At 38.8% G+C, this 13,058-nt stretch overlaps 1 protein-coding gene across 2 annotated transcripts in view; it reads left to right on the top strand.

Moving 5' to 3' along the window:
* ACTR2 (actin related protein 2) overlaps window positions 1-13,058 on the top strand; it is a 42,365-nt gene that overhangs the window by 5,466 nt on the left and 23,841 nt on the right. Inside the window, exons 2-4 of one of the 2 annotated variants that reach the window (XM_043543950.1) lie at window positions 6,512-6,622; window positions 10,854-10,868; window positions 12,666-12,881. In XM_043543950.1, coding sequence (XP_043399885.1) covers window positions 6,512-6,622; window positions 10,854-10,868; window positions 12,666-12,881 — 342 coding nt within the window. The remainder of the gene's footprint in view (window positions 1-6,511; window positions 6,623-10,853; window positions 10,869-12,665; window positions 12,882-13,058) is intronic. The other variant, XM_037896042.2, reaches the window with a different exon arrangement.

Here is a 13,058-nt window from a genome sequence, read left to right as displayed (position 1 = left end):
GTACCAGTGGAAAACAGCTTTGTACTGATTATACTTGTATAATTTTTGTGTGTAGACAGTCCCTTGGACAAATGCTTAATTTTAACACGTAAATAGTCCTAGAAACATGCTTAATTTTATTGGGTTAGGGGCATAATTACTTGATGTCATTTAAGTCTGTAGCTGCAGTTATGTCAGAAAAATGATTTTTCAACATAAGCAAAACCCAGTTTTTGAGAAGAATAAATTGAGCCATAAATTGAGTTAAAGCCATACATTTTCATTATCAAGTCAATATTGTAATAGAAAATGTTATACTATGATAGACAAAGCTGTCTTATTTTAGAATTATTTTTTAATAAAATATTTTCATGATAAAGTGAATGAATACACCATGATTAGCATTAAAAAACCCTTCAGTTACTCAGAAATATAACAGAAAATGTTAAATATGAACTACCTTAACAGTTGTAGCCAAAATGCTTTAATTTTCTTCTTTAAAATTTTTGAATAAATTGATTGGAAACCTGCAGTTCCTGTAATGCTTACTGTAGTATGTGATTACTTTTTCTTAAAGACAGATTGCAATAAGATCCACAGTAATTTAAAAATGAGTTTTCACAACACATGTAATGTAGGACAACCTTTAATAAGGTCAGCAGCAGGATCTTAATGTCCACCTCAAACATTCTAGATTTTATGATTTTTTTTTTTTTTTTTTTTTTTTTTAAGAACAAATAATAAGTTACTTTAGGCCTGGAGTGTTGTCCTAATTATATTTAAAATTCTTTTGTTCGAGAGATTTATACTACTTTAAACTACCTTAACATTGAGACTTGATGAGATATAAGATTATTCAGTATAAAATTGGTCTCAAGACAGGTTTGTGAGCAGATGTAGCCTGTGTATTTATTTTTATTTGAAAGAATATTTATACACTGCATGTTCTTACCACTTGATGACTCAGTGGGAAGTCAGAGCACCAATTTAAACCACAATGCTAAGAAGAGGAAACTATATATGGTAAAATAATTTCTTATACACCGGATTCTTGCATGCACCAGGCAAACTAAGTAACTATTCTTAAAACACACTTGTAAATATATGTACAATAGACATTTGTTCTGTGCATTATAATGTACGACATGTACATCTTGCAAAGATGTTTTTCAATGAGTAGTTCTTCACTACTTTGTAAGATGCAGTGTTGCATTTAAATGTTGCTGCTGTTAAACATTTACAATATGCTTAGTTGTGCTGAACTTGGAATTCGATAACTGCCCCAAGGAACACTTCAATTTTGGTTGCATTAGGGAATTTGTTTGCCAGTGGAAAGAATGGGGAATATCTGGGGTCTTTTTAGTAAAAGGAGTTTTTTAGTAAAATGAAAAATGGATTATCCTTGACTAATTACAGATTTTTGAGTGTATTGATTGTATAGTTTGAAGTTCTGGAAAGTTTTTTAATAAGCTGCTGAAAAATAGGCATTTGTGATTTGATTTTATTTTTTAGTTGGCAAGTGTCACTTTTCGTTTTTACTCCTTTAGCAAGAAATCAAAAACACTCTGGGGCCTTTTCTTCGGCAGCGTTGTTACTCTTTGTGCTGATGCATCCGATGAAGTGAGCTGTAGCTCACGAAAGCTTATGCTCAAATAAATTGGTTAGTCTCTAAGGTGCCACAAGTACTCCTTTTCTTTTTGCGAATACAGACTAACACGGCTGTTACTCTGACTCCTAGAATATCCGTTATAGATCAGTAGCGTACATAAAGTGTTATAACTTTGTAGCCATAGTGTCAAATATGTTTAGCCATCTGAAGCCACTGAATTTTAAGTTGACGATGAAAACTGTGCTGCAATATGAATCTCATCATTAACTTCTAAGAATCCTTTTTAAAAAAAAGGCTGACCTCCCTCATTCACCGGATCCTCCTGTAGCCTGGGGAAAGGTTCCCTGAGCTGGGAAAGGAAACCAGGAGTTCAGGTCTCATCTTCTAAATGCTATTTAAATTCCTATCAGACTTGCTAAACTTATTATTGACCAAGGGGCCATGAACCCCAAACCAGAAGATGGGGGGACAAGCTGCTGAAAATCTCCCCCCGTCCCCCCCGTTTTTAAATAGGTTAGCAGAAGGCTCATGCAAAGGCACTGTGAACCCAGGTTTCTTATGTGACAGACCCTGCTCTTATCCACTATACTACACTGCCTTTCAGAGTGACTAAGCCAGTTTAGCTGTACTGTTTCCTGCCACTATAAACCCCATTCTTTCTCCAGAGCCAGGGATAGAACCCAGGATTCCTGATCACCAGTATTCTGCTGCTGACTAGTAAATAGTTGTGTATAATCCCTGGGATAGTGTATGTTAGTCCTTCTCCAGGCTGGTATAGAAAGGGACTGGCAGTTACTCCTGTAGTTCAAATAGTAAGAGCCTAAGCTGGAGCTCTCAAGGTGAAGCAGTTCAAACCCTGCTGCTGATCTATGTGGAGGTAGGGTTGTGTGTGATTTGCTCTGTGAAAAGACCACTTTACAACAGTATTGTAGAACTTAAACTATGATGATTCGTAGATTGTAAATGTGTGAATCACCAAAACACACACTTCACCTTTCAGTTGTTTATTGCACATTTAACTTTTGTCACCCTCCTGGTAGGTGTATCTGTGTTGTATGTCATCCTCTGCCCAGTCTGAAGAGAATGAGTGTTTGTGACAGCTCTCAGCTTGAGAACTTGGCCCTGTACCCCGCACAAGCTGTAAAGACTCATGCTTTCAATTTTGGAGATCATTGTTTCAATTCATAGTGTTGGCCAACATGGCGTCCATGACACTTGCAGGTCTCTCGTGTTGGTGTGTTTGAAGGTTGAGAAGTACGCTTAATACTTGCGTGAAAGGGCGTGGGAGGAGCAGTAGGCAGATTTACTGGTATAGTGCTGCTGCCGCTGCTTGTGGCTGTATGTAGTTTCTGGAGTCCATGAGAGGCTCTGATGGAGTGTTTTGGGAATTGAGTATTTACGTGGACTCCTTCGTAGAATAAGGGGTTGCAGGCGCACAGTTTGCTAAGGCATATCAGCCTTGCACAGTCTTCAGAAGCAGCTTCACCTGTATAAAAAAAACTAAGAAATTAGTGAACAAAAATTACATTTAGTGGCATTTAACATTGCAACAGGGCACATCCCAGCCACCCAAAACCTTAGAAGCATGGAAATAAGTTATGGGGAAAGCACTTCTTTCTACCTGCACATTGCAGACAGCACTTTTGATAATGCGCTTCATTGCTCCATAAGGTTTCCATCTCCAACAGATTCCCAAAGTAATATATACCCCTACTTGATCAAACTTGAGTGACCTCAGCTGTGTTAAGGCAAATTAACTCCACCAATGCTTTAAATATGACAGTTGTACTCATCTGTTCATGTAATTGATATAAAAGCGTATGAAGTCACATGCACTTTTGTATTAAAGAGCATGTTTGATCAAATTGGGGTAATAGGCTTGTGAGGCTCTATCCCCCATTAATCAGACTGGCTTCATAGCTTTGCAGACTCTCTGATACTCAGGTGTGGAAATAAGTGCATTGGCAAAAAGATTTTGGGCTCCAGCCTGTTCAGCCTGTTCCGATGTTCCAAATACGGTTGGCCATTAATTGCTGTCATAAATAGGAGCAGCACTCTCTTGCATGTGTAGACAAGATCTGAATAAATCCTAGATATTGATAGCCTCAGAATAAGCAGAAGGGCTGACAAGCCCTTGCCTTGCCATTTCATACCATATTGCTGAAGGAGACCTTTCATCTTTGGAAAGGAGTCGGGACTTGTGGAAGGGAGTTGATAAGCTCAAGAACACACGTCCTAACCCTCAAACATGTCAAGTTGGCTCCAACGGCAGACAGAACACATTTAAAAATGGAGGTGGTGTACAAGAAGAAAAGTGAGGGCGACAAAAGTTTTGCCCTGCATCATGTTTTTCCATTGATGCTGAATGCAAATTGATTTTGCTAATTAAAAGTATAGAAGCTACTAGGTAAGGAGCCATATTAAATGATTCGTAATTCTTGCCATTGTATTTAAGGTTCTTAACTTATATCCACATTTCCCAAACTTTTGAAAGTTGAGCCTTCCTTTGGGGGAAAAAACCCCAAATGTGCCTCCCGCCCCAAAACGCCCCAAAGAATGTTAAAGGCCTACTGTTCCTTTTAATGTATATATCTTCATGCACCACCACTTCTCCTCTTCTCTCAGGGAAGTACTGGTGTATAACTTCCCATCCCTTCTTACATACTTTGAGCAATGTTGATATTTAAAGTATTCTAACTGGCATTTGAGTTAATATCAGTTGAAATGAATAGGACAGTTCACACTTTAGAATTCAGGCAGAAATTACTGCATCAGTTAGCCTTCAAAAAGTGATCCGAGTGTTTTTCCACAACTGTAACAGCTAGAGACTTTTTGTTTTTATAGACACAGCAGAAATGCTAGAGAAAATTTGAAATCTGTCTGCTCCCACAGCAAGCCGCTCCCACAGCAAGCCGCTCCCCGCTCCCAAAATGAAACAAACACTTTTTCCCAGGGTAGCATGTCCCACATCTTAGAAAATGTAGACTTACATTAAGTTCTTTCAAGTGTTACATGGCTTTTTAAGTATAATTTTAATAATGCCTTATTACCCTGCAGTTTGGACTAAGAAGATGTGAATAGCAATGCACGCTAAAGTGCTGTGCTGTCCCTGATGTGGACGCTATGGGCGCAATCTGAAGAGCCCCAAGTTTGCAGCCCAACTTTTCAGTTCGTGCCTGCAGTATCCTTACTGGGGAGTTACAGCACAGCATTTGTGCACTGCTATTCACACCCCATTAGCCCAAACTATGGGGTAGTATAGACAGGCCCTAAGGGTTTGAGAAGTAAGCTGCTTGCTGCCAGAGGACCACCCTGAAAGGTGATCAATGTAGAGTTGAAGAATGGTGGGGGAGGTGAGCCAAATACAGTATAGTTCAGCTCAGAGGTTTCGCGCATATCTTTACCAAAGAAACAGGCAGAATTAGTATCTCTTCAAAATTTCAGATATGTGCGTAAAAAAAGTTTCTAAAACTATTTAAAATGAGTATTGACGTTCTAGGCAGAGACTTGTAAATGTACATTTGGGCCTACAAATTTACCCTAATTGTGAGCTCAACTGTAAACAGTGAGTATATGTTCATTAGATGTTGCGATAACTTACAACAACAAGTATTGGTGGGAAAAGGTGCAAAAGTGGGACAGACTGAAATAGTTCAAGCAAAAATGTCTACTGATATTACTCAAGGACTACGTTAAGATCATTCTTGGTAAACAAGAAAAGTGTGGAAGCAGAAATCAGTAAACTACAATTGGTGTATTGGAAACTAGGTCTAATTGTTGGACAAAATAATGAGAGGGTGGTCTATTCCAGCCATCATTGCCTTTTGGGGTCCTTAAAGAGACTTTGGGGAGAACAACTGGCCAGTGGGAGTGAGCTTCACCATCATGGCTACCATCCCCACTGTCTCCTCGGAGCTCAGATCTTTTTTATTGTGAAAGATGTCCTGACCAAACTGGGCCAGATGACATCACTACCCCCACTAGTCTCGCATCCCAAACACCACCTGGGATGTGAGACTCTTTTCTCCCACCTCCCCCAATATGTCTTTTTCCTTCCTTACCTTATTTCTTCTCTTTCATATCTCTCACTCCTTTTCCCTTCTGTCTAAAGAGAGTCTGGCTTAGCTGGCCAAGACTGCAAGTTTTTCAGCATTGCTGTGAGCCTGTGACCAGAAAGAGGTAGCTAAACACAATGCCCTAAATAGGCCTCTTCAGGTATAAGTTTGCCAGGTCTTGGAGTGGGTAATAAGTCTATGTGCTGTGTCTGTTTTTTTCAGCAGTGAAAGTGCATGTGAGAGTCAACACCAGAGACAGAAGCTGCATTTTCTGTCTTTGCTATTCTTTTCTTTCCCCCCTTGTGTGTGTTTGTTTTGTTTTGTCATCTTAGGAAATGGGATCGGGCTTTAACAACACCAGCAATAATAGCTCCAGACCATCTCAACTAATTTCTTTGTTTTTCCCCAAAAGAACAGTCATTACCTTCTTTAATACTACCGAAGAGGCTAGTTTTTTTTTCCTTCTAAAAACTCTCCAGATACAGGGAAAGGGAACAAGCGATGTTGTTAAAATGAGAGCCCTATTTAATACTTTACGTTTCAAATGCTTCTACTGTTTTTCCTTCTTCTCTGTATCTTTAATAAAAAGATTTGTAATGATGTGTTTGCCGTGGAACAAAGCAGGCTGAGGTCACTGTCTTCCAAACCCCGAACTTCGTTTAAAACTGTTTAATGTTGGACAGTCAGGATCACGTTAACACCTTTGGGCCCCTTTATTAAATCTAAATTAATACAACATGATTTATTTTCTAAAATTCCTTACCTGCATTTGAAAATTTCCCCATAAAGACTAAAATATTTTTAATAGCAATAAACAAATGTGATGCATATATTAACTAATCAAATTATTTAACTTTTTTCTTTTCAGTTTGTGAAATGTGGGTATGCAGGCTCAAATTTTCCGGAACACATCTTTCCAGCTTTGGTTGGAAGACCAATTATAAGATCAACTGCCAAAGTGGGAAACATTGAAATCAAGGTAATGTTTTTTTCTATAACAGTTTAAAGCATTCACGGTAGTCTTTCAGTTGTATACAGTAGAACCTCGGAGTTACAAACTGATCAGTCAGCCTCATACCTCATTTGGAACTGGAAGGATGCAATCAAGCAGCAGAGACAAAAAGAAAGAAAGAAAGAAAAAGCAAACACGGTACACCAGCAGTTCTCAAACTGTGGGGTGGGACCCCAAAGTAGGTCGCAACCCCATTTTAATAGTGTTGCCGGGGCTGGCCTAGATTTGCTGGGGTCTGAGGCAGAAGCCCAAGCCCCACCTCCTCAGGCCAAAGCTGCAGCCTGAGGACTTCAGCCCTGGGCAGCGGTGCTCAGGTTACAGGTCTCCTGCGTGGGACTGAAGCCCTTGGGCTTCAGCTTTGGTCCCCCCCACCTGGGGCCGTGGGGTTCGGGCTTTGGCCCTCCCCCACCCAGGGTGGCAGGGCTCAGGCTTTGGTCCCCTCTCCTGGGCTCATGTAGTAATTTTTATTGTCAGAAGGGGGTCACGGTGCAATGAAGTTTGAGAACCCCTGCAAATGTAAACTACTTAAAAAAAAAGGGTAAGGAAACAGTTTCTGTGCTTGTTTCATTTAAATTAAGATGGGTAAAAGCAGCATTTTTTTGTGTGCATATTAGACTTTCAAAGCTGTATTATGTCAATGTTCAGTTGCAAACTTTTGAAAGAACAACCGTAACGTTTTGGTCAGAGTTATGAACATTTCAGAGTTATGAACAACCTCCATTAACAAGGTGTTCGTAACTCTGAGGTTCTACTGTAACACATGAAAGTACTTTCTCCTTCTTTTATCATGCCCCCCTAGCAGTCTCTCCTGTGATTCACTGCTTAAGTAATGAGCTTTAGCAGCTGCACCCCTTCGGGGCATGTGGTGAGCAGAAAGGTAGATTAACGTTACTGGAAGCTGACTGTCAGGGGGCCAGTGTGCACTGGGGGGCTGGGGCTCTTAGATCTTGATAAGGGATTTGGGGAAATGAGGCAGAAGTTGATCAGATGTCTGATCCTTGCTGTCCAGTCTTAGAGCAAGATTCTGAGACAATGGTGAGTATTGGCTATAACCTGTAATTTTTACTATTCAGTACACAATTAGTTGTAAGCAAAACCATCTGTGAACTTGTATTAGTTGCCTAACTTTGCTTGTATTTATTTTTCATTATGTTTTAAGTAGTGATGGTAGACATAGTGCTTTCCACAGAATAGAGAAACAATCCCTGCTCTGAGGAGCTTACAGTCTAAAAATATTGTAATATTCCAGGTTTGAAAACAATCTAATCACTAGCATTTAGTTGAAAACCTTCCTTGAGGTATGTGGGGGCCTATGTTTCTAACCCTTCTGATTGCAGAGATACTATTTCAGATTTAAATACATGCAGGGCTGACTTCCTGAGTGTGCAGATAAAGTTTGTGTCTTTGCTGCTTCTGCTTCACAAAGCTATGAGTGGCAGAGTGAAATCAACAGAACTCTGGTCAGTTTCACTCCTGATATTTGGAATCCTAGAGGTAGCACTGAAACAGTTTCTTGCTGGTGATTAGGGGAAAGTATGAGCATTAGTAGAAGGTGGCATTAGAATTATTTAAGGGGAAGAATGACAAAAAATGCAAAGTAAAGGTCTAGACCGGAAAGGGGTAAAGTAGCGGAGATCTTTCATTTCCTTCCCTGCATCCCTCAGCAGCCAGGAGGTTGGGTAGTAGAGGACTTTTCACCTTCACAGTAGCTGGGAGAACATGGAGGGAGAAAGAGAGAGTGCTTCTCCTCATTTCTAGAAGCTTGGTGGGGGCAATTGAAGGTCCACATTTTTCAGACATCTACTTGCCAGTAGCTGAAGTGAAAGCTAGATTCCGCAAGCAGAGTCAAAGTACAATCCTGGCAGAAATCCCCTCACCCTACACAGTGGTTAGAAATGTCTCACCAAGGAATTTCTCCTGGAGATTACTGATGTGGACCCATCTTCTTTCTGCTTTGTTTCTACTTTAGGCTCGAAGCTTTAGTGTTATGGGTAATGGCTCTGATACATTTTTCAAGCCCCGACATGGTCAATGCTGCTAGCCCAGTTTAGGATGGCCTTTGATCATCTGAGTATTTGATTTAGTATGAGTTGAGGCTCTGGAATGGGGTTGAGGGGAGTGTCATATATGATGTATTGATGCTTTTTTGCATCTAACTTCTTGTATCATGTCTCCCATTCTAAAGATAGAATCACTCAAGGATATTTTAATGAAGAATGGGACTTGGACTCCTGATTTATTTTGTAACTACTTTACAGGACCTATCTACTTTATTGTAGTTGCTGTAAGACAAGGCCAAAATAAAACCAGGTCAGGAGAAGCAAACAACCATCCTACAGATCTGTCTCAGATCTTCCTTCCTGGTGCATATGTAGGATAAATTCAGAAAGACAGCACAGTGAAACTGTCTGAGCGCCATTTTTTTCCCCTCTGGATGTCATTCCATTTTTGCTGCTTTCCTAAAAAGATATTTTTGGCAGATAAATTATACTAAAATTTGAATGGATTAATTCTAGCTACACATTAAAGAACATTGTGGCTCATTCAGAAGACTCTTGAGCAAAGGAAATTGACAAGAACATCGTCAGTTTAGCTCTTTAAAAATATTCAGAAAAACTAGCCAAATTCAGGAACTGAGTGAAATGAGCCCTAAAACAGGGTTTTATAAAAGCAGCCTAACCCTCCCTTGCCTCTTATTCCTGTCAGGAGAGCAAATGAGGACATAAGGAGACACTGCTACATCAAAGGTGTGGTTTTCACTGGAACAGTTTCCCCCAAAATTCCAACCAGTTTTAAAACCTGTTGAGCTAAATTGATTTTAAAACTGCTTGAAGTTGTAGTGCAGATAAGGCTCCTGGCAGCTTGAACTAGTTTTACTGAACCAGCTTCTAAACTACCTTCAGCAGTTTTTGAAACTGGTTTGGTAAAAATGGTTGGCTTAGGCAGCCTAAACTATGCTGCACTTCCAACTGGTTTTAAAATAGATTTTGATGGATCAATTTTAAAACTAATTAGAATCTTTAGGGATACTTTCTTGTAGTAGAACAGACCCAACTATGCACTTTACCTCATTTTTATTCCTAGTCCATGCCCCACAATTATCTTCCTCAGTTACTATCTCAGAAATCCATAGAGTGGGGTGTCTGTAGGCTTTGAGTGGGTGGAGAATATAGTCAGCATTCACCCTGTGTTCCTCCTGCGACTGGATGTGCATTTTCTGGCAGCTGCCTTTGCAGAGTACTTGCCCTGATGTTATCGTCATGTGTAAGTAGAGCAAGTAAACATGCCTTACTGGAGCTGATATTTTTCTTATTAAAATGCTATTGGAAGGGTTGGTGATTGAGGAGGCCTAGGTTTTGATCTTGGATTGGGTCACAAGTGAAAATGGCATCCTAGTCCCTGCTTGTCCACAAAAGTACGTATCTTGCTGTGTAGCACAATGGCTGTTAATTCTCCTAGCCCCTCTCCAGCACAGCAGGGTACTGCATGGCAGAACTGAGATGCGGAGCTGTGTAGGAAAATGTGCACAAATCTGCCTGCACTGTACCCTTTTCAGGTCATTGCTGTTGCTGTGTCACTTCATGAGCGCTTAATTCAGTTAGAATGAATACATAAACAGCATTTAAGTTTATGAACTTCATGTACTCACAAGTTTGTATTTTAGCTTAATATTTTTATAACTGTTATAGTAAAAATTCAACTCCAAGAGCTGGAAGGATGAATATTTTATGGAAAAAAAGAGGTGGAGGAAAGCAGGGATCCTGGTGGCAATGTGCTGGCGTTAGTTGCTTCCAAATCCACCACGCAATTAGTCTACTCCAGATCTACCACTCACTTTGGATAAAATTCGATTTTTAATGGGATATCGGCATATAAAAGATCTTGCTTCTTAGAAAAGATGCAAAGACACTAGTTATTGTCAATAGCAGATTGTGAATAAAAATGAGAAGCCCGCCACTAAACTAATGGAAACAAGTTAATCACAGACAGAAATGGCTTCTGAGAAGAACAGCAATGTCGTTGACAGTGATAGCTTGGCCCTAACTACGCTAACTCAGAACACTTGCAGCAATACGTGCATCTCTTTTCTGCTGTATATCTACTGTGTACTTAAAATAATTTGAGGATTTCCTTTAGGCCTTTTCTGACTCTCTTGCTTCTATCTTCTTTCTTCACCTTTCTTGACCTGTTGAAGTAGAATAACAAAAAGATGGTAAGTGAGGTGCCCCTGTATTGTTTGTTTCCCATTTTTTGCTTTATGGGACGCAGTTGCCGTTGCATTATTTTGATGCTTTTTAATGTTTTGTCTTGTCCCACATTTTACATTTGATTACTTATTTTAAACTTTGTTCATTGCTTTGGTTTAGTAGCAACTAATACTATAAGAATCTTGTATATTGCTTCTGATTGTGACATGACCTGAGTTATGTGCAGATGCAAGAATAATTCACTTTTCTATAAGAGCAACATGACTTTAATGTTAACGTTAGAAAATGCTTTATCTAACATAACAAAATAATGAAGATAGGAAAAGATCATGGCTTTTCCTTGACCTTGTCCTGGTCTGAGGTATACGTCATGCACGGAACAGATTTCAAATGGTTCTTCTTTAACTAGCGATTGTTAAATAAAGTCAGAATTTTATGAATTTGTTGTGATAGAACTGATGTAGTCACATGGTTACTGAGTGGTATGTTTGTTGGAGTAAGTTTAGCAAATTATGATCTTCCTAAAGTTTAGGGGTTTAGGTTTCTAATTTTTACATTAATAGTCCATTCTATGAAAACTGTTTTATAAAATTAAGAAAACTGATTAGGGGACTCGAATTAAAAATCATGTAATAAAAGTATTTCTTTACCAGTTACTAGTAACTTCTTAGATTATTAAAACTAAAAATAATTTAAAAGTTCCAGTTTGCTTTTCATTATGTCTTTTTCTTTCTTAGCTTAAACAGAGAATCTGAGTCACCTTTACCTCTCAGTGGCACAGTGATTGGGCTGTAAACTCTGCAGTAGACAATTTGGTCAAAAGCAACCATTTTGTTGTACTTTAATATTATAATAAAGGAAACACTTATTATTTTGCTAGATTGTAGAAATGTGATCTTTAAAAAGAGGATATATTTTAATTCATTTCTTTAAATATGGTGGTAAGTCAGGCATTAAGGCTCCTCTGGAAGAAGATGGTCTATAGTGGGAAGCAAAGGTAACATTTCATTGTACCCACTTGCCTCAGGAAATACCTGTGGAAAAGGAAAGGGTTTTCTTATATAATCAATTTAGAAATTGACTATATGAATCACAACTGGGTAATATGTGTATTTTGTATAAAATATCATACTGGGGTTGGGGTTTTTTTGTTTTGTTTTTTGATGCGGAATAAAAGGGATACATATCAGTTATCTGTCTACCCTGTTAAAACTTTACTGGCAAAGGCTTAGTTAAACCACTTTTTATTTTAATGTTTAGTGTGGTACTTCCAGTCCCTTATTTGCTTTTGCTACTTGTTCTGTATGCTTATGCAGCTCTCATTATCCCTGTTTTGGGAATGTGCACAGAAACTTGCAGCATGCATGGAAAAATTTTCTGCTAGCTCCACCTACTATCTTTTATGTGCTTTTTCACATCTCAACCTATTCAAGTGAGTATTTGATGAAGTAATTTTGGAGATCTCAATGAGTAAACGTCTGTACATACTAAGGTTTCTTTACTGTTCCATGGTGACAAAATGCAGGGTAGCTTCTTACTACGGTAAGTTTGATTTAAGGTTTTGAAGTCTTCCAAATACGAGTTCTCTGAAAAGATCTAGTATGGGTCTCAGCCACATTAAATATTTTGTGCAGTAAAGCCTACTTTTTATATATAAAAACTAATTTCAGGTCATGGGCCATTCAGTACATATAATCAGATGCAAGTTGGAATATCTTTTATTCTTAATAATCAAAAACTGCTAAAGAATAATGAAAATTCTTGCAAACTGACATAAAAACTTCAATACTGTGACTTTATAGGATCTTATGGTTGGTGATGAAGCAAGTGAATTACGCTCAATGCTGGAAGTTAACTACCCAATGGAGAATGGCATAGTCCGGAACTGGGATGATATGAAGCACCTCTGGGACTACACGTTTGGACCAGAAAAACTTAACATCGATACGAAAAACTGTAAAATATTACTCACGGAGCCTCCCATGAACCCAACAAAAAACAGGGAGAAGATTGTAGAGGTATGTTTCTTGACTTGAATAAGGAAAACCTATTTGTGGAGAGCAGGAATTGATGATGGCAGGCACTAAATTTTGTCTAAGAGGTCACTGCTTTTTTAAAATGTAAGATAACCCCTCAAGGCAACATTCTTCCTTGCAGAAAATGGGAGAATTGGTTACAGCCCAGAATAGTCACCT

This window comes from Chelonia mydas, chromosome 3 (assembly GCF_015237465.2).
Source record: "Chelonia mydas isolate rCheMyd1 chromosome 3, rCheMyd1.pri.v2, whole genome shotgun sequence".
In the NCBI taxonomy this organism is placed as follows: domain Eukaryota; kingdom Metazoa; phylum Chordata; order Testudines; family Cheloniidae; genus Chelonia; species Chelonia mydas.
Note: the sequence above shows the minus strand (reverse complement) of the source record. Positions and strands in the feature narration are given on the sequence as shown.